Raw genomic sequence first — 14,488 nt, forward strand, 5'->3', positions numbered from 1 at the left:
AAGAAGGGAAATAGGAATAAGCTAGGAAATTGTGAGCCTCACTTTAGAAGTAGTGAAGCTGCTGGAGAGGATTATTAGGCATGTGATTTATGCATATTTGGAAAAGGATGGCCTACTTTAGGACAGTCAGCATGACTTTGTGAAGTGCAGGTTATATCCTACAAACCTAAGAGTTTTTTTGAGGTAGTGAGGAAGGCAATTGATGAATAAGGCATATGACAAGGTCTCTGATGGTAGGTTAATTCAGAAGGCTAAGATGCACAAGATCCACGGTGTTTGGATTCAAAGCTGGCTTGCCCATATAAAACAGAGCATTTATATATAAACGGCTTGGATGAAAATGTTGATGGGCAGGTTAGTAAGTCTTCAGCTATCGCAAGCACAGTGAAGAGGGCCATTAAAGGAAACAGCATAATATAGATCAGTTACGTATACGGGGAGAGAAATGTCAGATGGAGCTTACTCAAGGGAAGCGTGATGCGATACACTTTGGGAGGTCTAATGTAAGGGGAAAGTATATGGTTAATGGTTAATGGCGGGACCATTGAGAGCATTGATGGCATCTTGGGATCCAAATGAACACGGCCACACAAATAGATAGGGCGCTTCCTTTCACTGGTTTGAGCATTTAGTATTAGCATTAGGAAACTACATTGCAGCTCTATAAGACTTTGCTTAGACTGCAGTTGGTATAGTGCGTGCAGTTCTGGCTGTCCCATTACAGGAAGGATGTGGAGGCTTTGGAGAGGGTGCAGAAGAGGTTCACTAGGATGCTGTCTAGATTAGAGGGTTTGAGCTATAGGGAGCGAGTGGACAAAGTTGGGGTGTTTTCTCTGGAGTGTCGGAGGCTGAGGAATGGGGAGTGGAGATACCTTATGGAAGTTTAGAAAGATTATGAGAGGAACAGATAGGGTAGATGGTCAGAGGTAGTTTTTCCTAGGGTAGATAACAAGACATGCATTTAAGGTTATAAGGGAAAAGTTTAAACAAGATGAGTATTGCAGGTTTTTTTTAATATATGTTCACGGAGTTGTAAGTACTTGGAATGGAAATGCTGGAAAGAGATATCATAGTGACTAGGAATCCATTAGATCAACACATGAATATTCAGGGATGGAAGTATGTGGTTCATGCACAGATAGAAGAGAATTAGTTTAATTTGGCATTGTTTTCCATGCAGAAATTGTGGGTTGAAGGGCCTGTTCCTGAACTGTTTGGTTTTATGAAAAGTTATGAAAATCTTCAGTGAGCAAATGACTAGAAAACACAGGAAATAGTTATGTTAATAGCTTTAAAAAAATCGTACAAATAGAGGTAAGAAAAGAAATATGCCGAAAGGTTTAAGTTAGGTGGGATGGTAGGAAACAGAAATCAAATATTAACACCAGCATGAACTAATTAGGCAGAATTACCCAATTTATCCCAGTATATTCAATGCAATTCCATGTAATATTTTCTTTAAAACCATGTTGTGGGAGCCATCAGGTCCTGGACACTGAATGATATTTTTTGCAATAGAGTTTTCTAATCAACAATAACTTCAGTATGTTCCAGTCCTTGAGATACCATCTGAAGACTGACACAGGATTGTTATTATGTTTGCCCTTTCCTCATGAATATTTCCAAATAATACTTATCAGAATGTTATTAAAATGAGATAGCTAGCAGCATGGATGGAAATAGAGGTATTGCAGAACATCAGCCCGATCAACTCTTTTCAGCCAATTGACATTTCTTTAACTAAAGTGCTTTACTTGCTCATTCAGATTGTAGGTTTACTGCTTGCTGTTTACCTGTGCTGCACACCACATGCACTTTGTATTATATTTTACTAGCTTCTTTGTGGTAATATTTTGTTGTTTGTGCTGCATGTGATACATTTATTGTGGTGCACCATGGTCTGGAGGAACATTGTTCGTTTGGTTGTGCATAGATATAGAGAGATGACAATAAACTTGAACTTGAGGTTTTCAAAATCAACCTTTGACATAATCTGGAAGACTGGAGAAAATGATTAGGCAATTGGATGAATTAGAGGAGGGTACTGGTGTGAACTAGGGTCAGTTGATTGGCCCCAACAGCTTTCAATTCTGCATTTTAACCAATGAGAATGGAAAAACAATTGGTCTTGATAACAACTTTCACAGCTCTCTAGGGTACTTTTAACCACAAGCACAAGGCATGAAGTATTTGCATGAGTTTATCAGCATCATAAATTTAATTCTGTCTGCGTGTTCAAATTGTAATATATCGCAAATAATATTATGCTGCAGTATAGCTACTCCACCTAGTGTTGTTATGCAAGCACTTCCAAACTGAAATATTTTTGAAGGTTTGATTTTCTTCAAGGCCACTTTCTGCAGCATGGAATAGACACCTGTTGAGCACATCAGCACCATCCCTCATAAATGGGACTTCCTGGTGGTCAAACATTTTAATCACGATTCCCATTCCCATTCCTAGTCTGACGTATTGATCCATGGCCTCCTCTTGTGTCAAGATGATGGCACACTCAAGACGGAGGAGCATCACCTTATATTCTGTCTAGGTAGCCTCCAAACTGACAGCATGAATATTGATTTCTCCTTCTGGTAAACAAATTCAACCCCTCCCCTCTCTGTTCCCCACTCTGACCTTTTACTTCTCACTTGCCTATTACGTCCCCCTGGGTCTCCTCTTCCTTCCCTTTCTTTATTTTCGGTTTCCAGTATCTGCAATTGTTCTTTTTCAATTTTCATTTAATGTAACATTCTGACTGATTACATCTCCTGGTCATTCACATGTTCATGGATATGTGCCATGTCCCCTTCAGACAGAGATCACAATGAAAGAGTTCGTCAGAAGGTTCCTCAAGAAGCTAAGCAACCACCTGTTCCCTTGAAGTTGCCTCTCTCTTTTCCAGCCCTTGACCTTTCCTACCAACATGGCTTCACCTATCATCTTCCAGCTAGCCTCTTAGCCTCTCTCTCCTACCCCCTACCATTTTACTCTGGCATCTTTTCCCTTCCTTTACAGTCCTGAAGAAGGGTCTCGGCCTGAAACGTCATCTGTTTATTCTTTAAAACTTTAGTCTCTAGACTCTATGCATCCAGAGTCAGGAAGCAAGCAAGCAGCATCATTGTAGACCCATCACACCCTGGACATCACTTGTTCCAACTCCTTCCTTCTGGTAGGCGCTTTAGATCACTGTATGCCAGGACAAATAGGTACAAGAACAGTTTCTTTCCATATGCCATCAGTCTTATGAACACTTGAATTTTAGTCTATAATAAACCAAGTCCACCTGTACATAGGTATACCTCATTGTATATAGTTCACGATTATTTGCACTATTGTATTGTTTGCTTTTTGATTCTATACGGCGAGAGCTCAGGGAAACCGGCATCAAATTCCCTGTATTTGTCCACATACTTGGCGATAATAAAGGATTCTGATTCTGATTCTGATTCTTTACCATAGATATTGCCTGACATGCGGAGATCCACCAGCATTTTGTGTGTATTGCTTTGGGATATACCAAGTCCTATTACCTCAAGCTCTTCTTTTGATATGAGGTGAACATTCTCTTGCATGATCTAATTCACTGGTTTTATTTGGCCATTGTCACAACATAAATGCAGAGTCCTGAATTTTTAAAAAGAAAATAAACTTTATTCACAATAAAGAAGTATTTTCAAGAATAAATGTACAATGCCTTTTCATTCTTTGTATCCAAGGTCGATGCTTTTCAATACTGTTCTATTACATTCCCACATATCAATCAATCGTGCCGTTGTGGCCCCCTGGGGTGGTGTCCTATTACAATAATTGAGGGCTTCCTCCCCCAGCACTGCCCTTTCCTCTCCAGCAGCAGAAGAACCCTACACTGTGGTTCTTTTGCACTGAGGTTCAGTGCGTCCCTCATCACGTCGTCTTGCAGCCTGGAATGTTCTAGTAGGCAGCATTCCTCCACGGTCATCTTGGCCCAACAACTTTCGGGCAGACCAAAGGGCATTTTTCACTGAGTTGATGATCTGCCAGCATCATTTGATGTCCATCTGTGTGTGTGTCCGTGGAAACAACCCATAAATAGTACTCTGTAACGCAGATGCTTGGGTGAACACAACACAAGCCCTTGCTTCTTTCACCATGCTCTCTTCACAAACCCACAGTCCGTAAAGAGGTGAACAGAGCTTGCAAATTACTCAGGCTGGAGCAGCATTAAAGGGTTATAGAGAGATACACCATGGAGTCAGACCCCTGCTCATGCTGACTATCTAAACACATTTTAAATTAATCCATCATTAATCCCATATATTGTTTTCTCCACGAACTTCTCATCAACTCCCCCAGATTGTACTGCTCATCCACACTTTAGGACAATTTGCATGGTCAATTTTCCCAACAACCTTTGGGATTTGGGTGGAAAATGGAGTGCCGAGAGGAACTCGACAGTCACAGGAAGGATGTGTAAACTCTGGTCAGGATTGAACCTGGGTTTCTAGCGCTGTGATGGAACATGTCTTCTAGCTGCACAACCATGCTACCTCTTGAGATAATAAATCATATCAGGTAACAAGTGTCATTTTTTATCACTCTAAGCATGGTGTAGTGTTTAATCACCTTGCAAGTGCACATGACCAATGTTAGTTAGAAAGTGTTTGGCAACAGTCTCCCGCCCAAAACAAGTGGCATATTGTTCCAAATAAACAAACACGATCCCAGCTACTTTGTCAATTTAGTTTTTGTCCTTTAAGAGTTGTCCCAAATAAATGGCTGCCTCGATTAACCAATAGCCCAATTAACTGGAATCCACTGTATTAACAAACTCACTATTTTTAGTTTTTACAAGCCTTTTTGAGCTCTGCTGTTAAGAGTCTTGGATGGAGCTCTTATACAATAAGGAAAAACTCTTTATCTCACAGTCTACTTTATCACTGCCCCTGCACCTCATTGTCTATCTGTCCTGCACTTCACTATATTCTGCAGTCTGTTATTGGTTTGCCTTCTGTATTTCCTTGATGTAATTATGTAAGGAATGATATCTGGTGGCATGCAACAAGGCTTTTCACTGTACCTTACTACATGTGACAGTAACAAACTAATTACCAATTAATCCAATATTCAGGGATTGCTGCCAAACAGCTGCTGTTAGTTTACTCATTTAGCTCGTCTGTGAAAGAGAAAGGAGGCTTTATGTTGAAAATGAATGTGTGAAGTGTTCAATCTCAACACCTGAATTTCCTTTTACAATATTCAGTCAGTAATCACTTTATTAGGTACACCTGCTTGTTAGTGCAAGTCAGCCAAATCATGTGGCAGCAACTCAATGCATGAAAGTATGCAGACATGTTCAGTTGCTGTTCAGACCAAACATCGGGTTGGGGAAAGACATGCAATCTAAGAGACTTTGACAATGGAATGTTTGTTGCTGCCAGACAGGATGGCTTGGGAATTTTGGAAACTCCTGGGATTTTCATGCACCATCGTCTCTGGCGTCTACAGAGAATGGTGTAAAAACTAAAAACATTCAGTGAGTGGCAGTTTTGAGGACAAAATCAAGTTGTTAATGAGAGAGGTCAGAGGAGAATGGCCAGACTGGTTCAAGCTGACAGGAAGGATACAGTAACAGTGGTGTGTAGAAGAGCATCTCTGAATGCACAACACGTCATACCTCAAAGTGAATGGGCTACAGCAGCAGAAGACCATGAACATTCACTCAGAGGTCATCATATTATGTTCAGGATGTATCGACTACAGTAGCCACTGAGTGTATAATTATGTTAAGACATCTTTATCTATGAAGTCAAATAATTTTGCAATAAAGTGTGACATCAGAATCATCGATATGCTGGGACCAGGTTAGGTCCTCAGATCTTGACACCCAGAAACTTGAAGCTGCTCACTCTCTGCACTTCTGATCCCTCTATGAGGATTGGTATGTGTTCTTTCGTCTTACCCTTCCTGAAGTCCGCAATTGTCTCTTTCGTCTTACTGACGTTGAGTGCCACTCTACTAGTTGGCATAGCTCGCTCTTGTATGCCAATAGACAATAGACAATAGATGCAGGAGTAGGCCATTCGGTCCTTCGAGCCAGCACCACCATTCACTGTGATCATGGCTGATCATCCACAATCAGTATCCAGTTCCTGCCTTATCCCCATAACCTTTGATTCCGCTATCTTTAAGAGCTCTATCCATCTCTTTCTTGAAAGCATCCAGAGACTTGGCCTCCACAGCCTTCTGGGGCAGAGCATTCCATACATCCACCACTCTGGGTGAAAAAGTTTTTCCTCAACTCCGTTCTAAATGGCCTACCCCTTATTCTTAAACTGTGGCCTCTGGTTCTGGACTCACCCATCAGCGGGAACATGCCCTCTCGTCACCACCTGAGATTCTATCAACAATGGTTGTATCATCAGCAAATTTATAGATGTTATTTGAGCTATGCTTAGCCACACGGTGATGTGTATCTAGAGAGTAGAGCAGTGGACTAAGCACACAGCCCTGAGGTGCGCCAGTGTTGATTGTCAGCGAGGAGAAGATGTTATCACCAATCCGCACAGATTGTGGTCTTCTGGTTAGGAAGTCGAGGATCCAAATGCAGAAGGAGGTACAGAGGCCCAGGTTCTGCATCTTCTCAATCTGGATTGTGGGAATGATGGTATTAAATGCTGAACTATAGTCGATGAACAGCATCCTAACATAGGTGTTTGTGTTGTCCAGATGGTCCAAAGCCGTGTGGAGCGTCATTGAGATTGCATTTGCTGTTGACCTATTGTGGTGATAGGCAAATTGCAGTGGATCCAGGTCCTTGCTGAGGCAGGAGTTCAGTCTAGTCATGACCAAACTTTCCAAGCATTTCATCACTGTAGATGTGAGTTCTACTGGGCGATAGTCATTAAGGCACCTCACATTATTCTTCTTTGGCACTGGTATAATTGTTGCCTTTTTGAAGCAAGTAGGAACTTCTGACTGTAGCTGAGAGAGGTTGAAAATATCCTTGAATACTCCTGCCTGTTGGTTGGCACAGGTTTTCAGAGACTTATCAGGTACTTCATCAGGACCTTCCACCTTGTGAGGGTTCACTCCCTTTAAAAACAGCCTAACATCAGCCTCTGAGACAGAGATCACTGGGTCATCAGGTGCAGCAGGGATTTTCACAGCTGTAACTATACATTCCCTTTCAAAGCGGGCATAGAAGACGTTGAGTTCATCTGGTAGTGAAACATCACTGCCATTCATGCTATTGGGTTTTGCTTTGTAGGATGTGAAGTCTTGCGAACACTGCCAGAGTTGTCGTACATCTGATGTCGCCTCCAACCTCATTCGAAATTGTCTCCTTGCCCTTGAAATTGCCCTCCTGGTTTTTTGGTACAGGCTTGGGTCGCCAGAGTTGAATGCCACAGATCTAGCCTTCAGCAGACGACGTATCTCCTGGTTCATCCACGGCTTTTGGTTTGGGAAAGTACAGTAAGTCTTTGAAGGCACACACTCATCCACACAGGTTTTAATGAAGTCGGTAACAACTGCTATTTTCCTTCCAGGTTGTCTGCTGCATGTGCATGTTGGTTTTCAAGGATTTGTGCACAAGAACATCCAGGTTCATTTTAAGTAGACTTGTCATTTCTATTTTTTTCATTTGATCTGCACAGCTGATTTCCCTAACCCTTGGGGCCAACCTAATGAATCTCTTTAGCATCATCTTTAGCAAAAGCCTTCATGGCCTTCCTAAAGCAGATTGACAAGAATTCAATGCACAACAATTTTTTAAGTTTGAAAACTATATCTAAACCTGTTTCTGCCAACTATTCAGGAGTGCATTCCAAATCTGCGTGGAAAAGTTTCATTTAAGGTTACTAAAACCAGAAGTTATGCAGATGCATGAAATCCAAAGCAACACACAGAAAACTCTGGAGGAACGTAGCATCCATGGAAATGAACAAGCAGTTGACGTTTCGGGATGAGACCTTTTTTCAGGACTCAAAAGTCATTGTTGGTCAGTTAGTCAATTTGAAAAGAACCAAAGGAGAACAAACGACTCATGTGTAGAGTGAGTGACAGGAGTAAAAGGATTTTTAAAGGGAAGCTAAATAAACATTGGAGGGTAAATTGGCCCCTGCAAATTGCCCTGAGTGATAGAATCTGGAGGTAGTTAGCATTAACGTTTGTCAGAAGAAATTGGTGAGAAATGCATTGTTTTATGAGCCAGTGTAGACTCAATGTATCCAAATAGTACCCTATGGAAATATTTACTGAGGAACTATTGAAAAGGAAGTAAAAAAGTAGTTGAAATTAAAATAAAACCAGAATATTCTGGTCAGGCAGCATCTATGGAAGGAGAAAACAGAGTTTTCAGAGTTACAGTATACAGCACAGAAACAGACTCAACTTGTCCATGCTGATCGAGATGCCCATTCAAGCTTGTCTCAGCATTTGGCCCATAACCTTCTAAACCTCCATGTATCTGTCCAATCTTCTGTTTGAAGTTGTTATTGTACTTCCCTCAACAATTTCCTCTGGCTGCTCATTCCACATACATACCACTCTTCTTAACAAAAAATGTTGTCTGTCAAGTTCCTTATTAAATCTTTTACATCTCTTTAAGCCTCTGCTCTCTAGTTCTCAATTCCCCAACCTGGGAAAAAAAAGATGAGTGCATTTCTGACATGATTTTACACACCTCTCAATCTCAAAAGTGTCCCAGCCTGTCCAACCTCCCACTATTACTCTATTCCTGATGTCTTAACAACATCCTCATTAAGTCTTTTCTGCAATCATTCCACACCTTTCCTACGGCAGGGTCAACAAAACAATATTCCAAGAGCAGCCTTCCCAGTGTCCAGTACAACTCACCATGACTTCCCAAATTCTGTACTCAATGCCCTGACAGTGAATCCGACTAATGAAGTTCAGACCACCTTCATCACACTGTCCACCTGTGACTCCACGTTATGTTCCTGATCTTCAAGGTTCCCCTGCTCTACAACACTGCATTGTCCACTGTGGAAGTTCAACCTGTATTTCTTTTAACTCACACATCTGAGTTAAACTGCATTTTCCATTCCTCAGCCCACTTGAAGGTTATTCTTACTTATTCAAGTTGAAGGTTTTTATCACGCTTTTAGGTGAAGATTCTGATTGAAGATCCGTGTTCTATGTATTTTTTGAGGATGGGGGAATCGATGAGTGATTTATTGTTGTCACATGCACCAAGGTACAGAGAAAAATTGTTTTACATACCATCTACATATGTTATTTAGTCACATCAGTATTTCATGGTAGTGCACGGGAAAAGCAAATGAGATAGGAGATTATTCTTCACCGACAGGCAGAAGGGTCTGTTTCTGTGCTATAGTACATTATGACTCCAAGTGAAGTCAGATAGATGAGTCAGGGCACCAATTACACAACAACTACCTTCTACTCAATGTCAGCAAGACCACAAGGCTGATTATTGACTTCAAGAAGAGGAAACTGGAGGTCCATGAGCCAGTGTGCATTGGGGGAACAGAGATGAAGAAAGTCAGCAACTTTAAATTCCTCAGTGTTATCTTTTCAGAGGACCTGTCCTGGGCCCACATAGTTGCATTTACATGCTGTAAAAGCAATTACGAAGAAAACATGGGAGCACCTCTACTTCCTTAGAAGTTTGTGAAAACTCTGCACGACATCTAAAACTTTTTCAATCTTTTATAGGTGGAGAATATATTACCTGTCTGCATTAGAGAAACATCAATGCCTTTGAGTGGAAAATACTAGGAAAAGCAGTGGATTTGGCCCAGTCCATCACTGGTAAAACCTTCCCCTCCATTAAGCACATTTACACAGAGTATTGTTGCAGGAAAACAGCTTCCATCATCAACGACTCCCACCACCCAGGAAATGTTCTCTTCTTGTTGTTGTCATCAGGAGGAAGGTACAGGAGCCTCAGGACCCACACTACCAGGTTATGGAACAGATATTACCCGTGAATGATCAGGTCCTTGAACCAGAGGCGATAACTTCACTTTCCCCCATCACTGAAATATTCCCACAACCTAGAGACTCACTTTCAAGGACTCTTCACCTCATGTTCTTGATATTTATTGCTTATTTATTTATTATTATATCTTTTTGTATTTACAGAGTTTGTTGCTTTTTGCACACTGGTTGGATGCCCAAGTCGACGTGGTCTTTCATTGATTCTATTATGGTTAATGGATTTACTAAGTATGCCCGCAAGAAAACGAATTTCAGTACTTTGAAAATAAATTTTCTTTGAATTTTGAAATATTCCCTCCCTGTCAGCATCGCCCGGACGACGGTGCCAAACAACCACAAGGACAACATCCCGAACGCTGTGATGTAAAAGTTGGGGGTGGGTACGAGAGAAAGATGTACCATTAGTCGAATGATGGAAGGGGCGTCATAAATGTTATAAACGACAATAAACCAATGCAAAATAGATAGCAAAATAAATTAATTCAAAGCAATAGCAGTGATAGTATTTACAATTATGTGATACAGAGGAAAGTATAAACCGAGTTTCTAGGGTGATACTCGAAGTGCGTTTTGTCGCAATTCCCCTTTTTCTCGCGCTGGAGCTCAACGCCCTATTCCGACAGTTGCCATTCACGACGATGGCACCGCTGTGAGGGAGGTTCGGTACTTTGCTCTCCTCCTCCCCGCACACAAATACCGTACAAAGAAATCGGTTGCGCGGGACAAGAACGAACAGACCAAGCACATCGGACACTTTACGCGACATGCTGTCGATGCTGCAGGAAGCCTCGGCGGGTAAAGGCCGCCGAGCGTCTGCGTGGAGGAGCGTCAAGTTCGAGGCTTTCAGCGCGAGCCTGAGGTGGGCGAGCGGCCGTTAGCGTTCAAATGCCGTTCGGGCTGGGGGACGCGCAGGCGCGGCGCCGCGTGAGGAGGGGAGGGACCGGACCGGCGCCCCCCCCCACACCCCTTCCAGCGGCCGCCCTGCCGCCCGAGAAAAGCACCGAAATGATTTCTAATCACATTTTCTTTTTCGCTTCACAATCGCGTTTCGCTGCTCGGGGTTTTTTGCCGTTGTCAGTCCAGCTACCGGGACCGAGTGCCCCGCCCCCTCGGCGACCCGTCCCGTCTTTGTTCTCCCCGTCTTTTTCCTTTTACTTGTTATTTGTATTAAATTGGGGGTTGTAACCTCTGATGTGCTGGAACACTCCACGCCCCCTCCTCCACTCTCTACCCGGAGAAACCACTCCTCAACGGCACCCCCCCCAACCTCAGTCCGGGGGAAGCCCCTCAACGTATTCTCCCCCCTTCTTGGTAATCCTTCCATGCCCTTCAGTTTGCCCGCCCCCCCCCACGACCCAACCCCCCCCCCTCCGGTCTGGGGCATTTCTCCCGCCCCACCTCTTCCCCCCCCCACCACAACTCTTCTCTTTCTCCTCCCCTCCCCCAGTCTGGGACAACTCCCCCTTCCCTCTTCAGTCTGGGGAAACCTCAATGGCCCTTCCTCCCACCCACAGTCCATGCCCCTCTGCCCAGGAACTCTCACCCACACTTGCTCCCTTCCCTTCTCATTCAGCCTTCCCTATTCTCCTTTGGGACCCCCACCCCAACTCCTTTTTCCTTGGTTTCTATGCTTACTCCCTAGTTCTTCCATTTTTCTGACAATCCCCCACTCCTCTCAGCCATTCCTGTCTTTTACATGGACACTAAGCCACACTTCCCAGCTTATCCCTGGACTCTTGTCCACCCTTCCTCCCCACCTTCTCAGCCCTTGCCCATTCTCCTTGGACAGAGTCACATCCCTCTTTTCTGGTTCCTCCTCTATCTTGCACTCTGTACCCTCCCTGGACTGCTGCCTCCTCCCCAGCACCTCACCACGTCCCCTCATCCATAGGCTTCTCTCTCCCTGCCATTCATCACACTATTCATTCCATTTTCCATTGCCCATCTTTTTGCTGCCCTCCCCACCCCTACGTTATTTTCCTTTTCTGCCTCCCTAACCACTTAACCTACACCCAGGTACCATTGCGGCCCTGTCTCAACCCAAATGATAACCGCTGTCCTCCCTTCACTGCCACACTTTACTGCTCCTGTACCACTGTTGCCCCTTTATGCTGCTCCATTCCCAGTACTGGCAGACAATATAGTGCAAGGGTGTAAAAAGGTAGATTATAAGGTCAAGAGCCTATCTTCTTGTACTGAGGGCCATTTAGTGATCTTGTACCAAGGGATAGAAGTTGTGCTATTGCCCTTTTTTTGGCCTATTTCCCTCACCCTCAACACAGCCCTGACTGTTGGCCATGTTATCCCAGGCCTCGTTTCCTGGATTGACATACTTTTCCCACCCTGTTGCCTTCTTTTTCCCCTGTATGCCCCTCACCTTTGTCCACTGCCTCTGCTTTTGCCATCGACTAATTTCTCTTACTCCCCACCACCCCCACCCTATCCTTAGCCTGTCATCTTTATTTCCCGTCATTCCTCTTCACTCCTGCCTGATTGTCCTCTCTTCACATCCTTGCTTAAGGGATGCCTTCATTCTTCCTTTGCCTGTTGGCTAATTTACTCCCCAACACCCCCCCCCCCCGCCATCCCTGACCTATCATCCTTACTTTGTTGCCCTTCATTCTGGCTTGTTGATCCTCTCCTGACATCCCTGCTTAAGGAGTAACAATGACGTTCTCTTGTCCAATGTGATTGTGCCATTCCATGGTTGACCTTTTCTGCACGTGTGTCTGTCCTGTTCATTTACTTGAACTAGATTTGTCCTCATTGTCCCTTTGGACATTGCAGAAAGACCAAACACTTGTCTCGGTTTATTTTTTTCAATGGTTGTATTGATAAAAAAGCTGAACACTTTTGGGTTTAATCATTCCAGCAAGATGATTGTCATGTATTTAGAACCAGCAGTACTTAATTTTGGGCACTAAATTTTCAATCACAAAGCATCATTTTTGTTTATTTTACAGTGTGTGGTATTAGTTTATAGAAGATGCATCGGCAGTCATGTCAAATGTTGAAAGTGAGATAATTGCAATTGGTGTATTGTGACTCGTTTTTTTGAGTTTTATGTAGTTGGAAAATAATTTTACAGTCAGCATTTTGGCTGATGTTCCTTAAATGAAAATTTGAACCATCTGTGAGTCTATGTCAATACAAGCCTTACCTATCAGTGGCAGAGAAAATATTTAGGCCCTTTGGGCATCAGAGTATTGAGAAATTACTGCACTGTTTTTGAATACATTTGATTTTTTTTTCCAGTTAGATGAGTTTGTCAGCAGGTGAGAAAAACATGTCTCTTGTCTCAGGCTTCTGTTTTTTATATTTTGAATCTTTAATACAGATTCAAAGGAGTTATGTGAGCTACATTAGAACAGTAAGTTTTTAAATCCTTTTGTTTCCTGTTTTGATTTGCTCTGGAATTTTTTTTGCCTGTTGCTAGCCTGTGGAGTTGCTTTCTTTTTTTTAGCGATTTGTTTTATGTATTAACAAATCATGCTTTTGCTAATCTGTTTATTTAAGAGAACAACCTCAACAACCCACAGTTCATTAATTTGCCTTCTGAAATAGCCCAGGAAATTATTCAGTTGTCCAAACCTTTGCTCTGTTGGTGTCGTCATCACAAGGCTCAATGTTAACATGAAGATCATCTTCTGACTTGACACTTGATCATCCTTCCATGTTGGTTCTCAAGAAAGGTCTTTACTGATGACACTAACTCAGATACTGCTGGACCTGAGTACTTTACTGTATTTCAGTTTATACTTGAAACTCATCAACACATGATTCTGTAGATGCAGGAGATTCAGAGTAACTCACACAAAATGCTGCAGGAACTCAGCAGTTTGTGATTTCAATATGGAATGTGCTTGCGTGCTAGGGCATTTTGAGATGAGAAAGGAGGTTGTTTTAAAGAAAATTAAGGTGGACACATCCCCATGGCCTTATGGGATATACCCTAGAGGCAAAAGATGAGATTGCCTCGACTTTGATCAATACCTTCGTTACTTCTCCAGCTACTGACGTGGTCCTTGAGGACTGTTGGTAGCTAATGTCATTCCATAACTCAAGAAGGGAAGTAGGGTAACTTTGGAAGCTATAGAGTGCTGAATCTCACATCAGTGGTAGGAAAATTATTGGAGAGGATTCTTAAGGATAGGAATTATGAGTATTTATGAAACCATGGGCTAGTTAATTAGAAGCAGTGGTTTTGTGTGGGGCAAGTTATGTCTTACTAACATGGTTGAGTTGTTTGAGAAGTTGACAAACATGATTGATGAAGGTAGAGCTGTGGACATTGCAACATCCAGAAGATTTAAGATGCTTGGGATCCATGATGACTTGGCTGTTTAGATTCAGAATTAGCTAGCCCATAGAAACAGAGTAGTGATTGATGGAACTTATTTTGGCTAGAGGTGTGTGATTAGCAGTGTTCCACAGGGATCCACTGGGGCATTTGCTGTTTGTGATATGTAGTATATGTGACTTAGATGAAACTGTGGATGGCTGTTTGCAGACAATACAAAGATTG

General features: G+C 42.7%; 1 protein-coding gene across 2 annotated transcripts in view; it reads left to right on the forward strand.

The window, feature by feature from the left end:
- Nucleotides 1–10,608: 10,608 nt before the first annotated feature.
- The window catches only part of dnaaf9 (dynein axonemal assembly factor 9), a 149,866-nt gene continuing 145,986 nt past the window's right edge, over nucleotides 10,609–14,488 (forward strand). For both annotated transcript variants that reach the window (XM_063047127.1, XM_063047128.1), the window contains exon 1: nucleotides 10,609–10,822. In XM_063047127.1, the coding sequence (XP_062903197.1) occupies nucleotides 10,728–10,822 (95 nt within the window). In that variant the 5' untranslated portion in view covers nucleotides 10,609–10,727. The remainder of the gene's footprint in view (nucleotides 10,823–14,488) is intronic.

Source organism: Mobula hypostoma, chromosome 4 (genome assembly GCF_963921235.1).
Source record: "Mobula hypostoma chromosome 4, sMobHyp1.1, whole genome shotgun sequence".
Lineage (NCBI taxonomy): Eukaryota > Metazoa > Chordata > Chondrichthyes > Myliobatiformes > Myliobatidae > Mobula > Mobula hypostoma.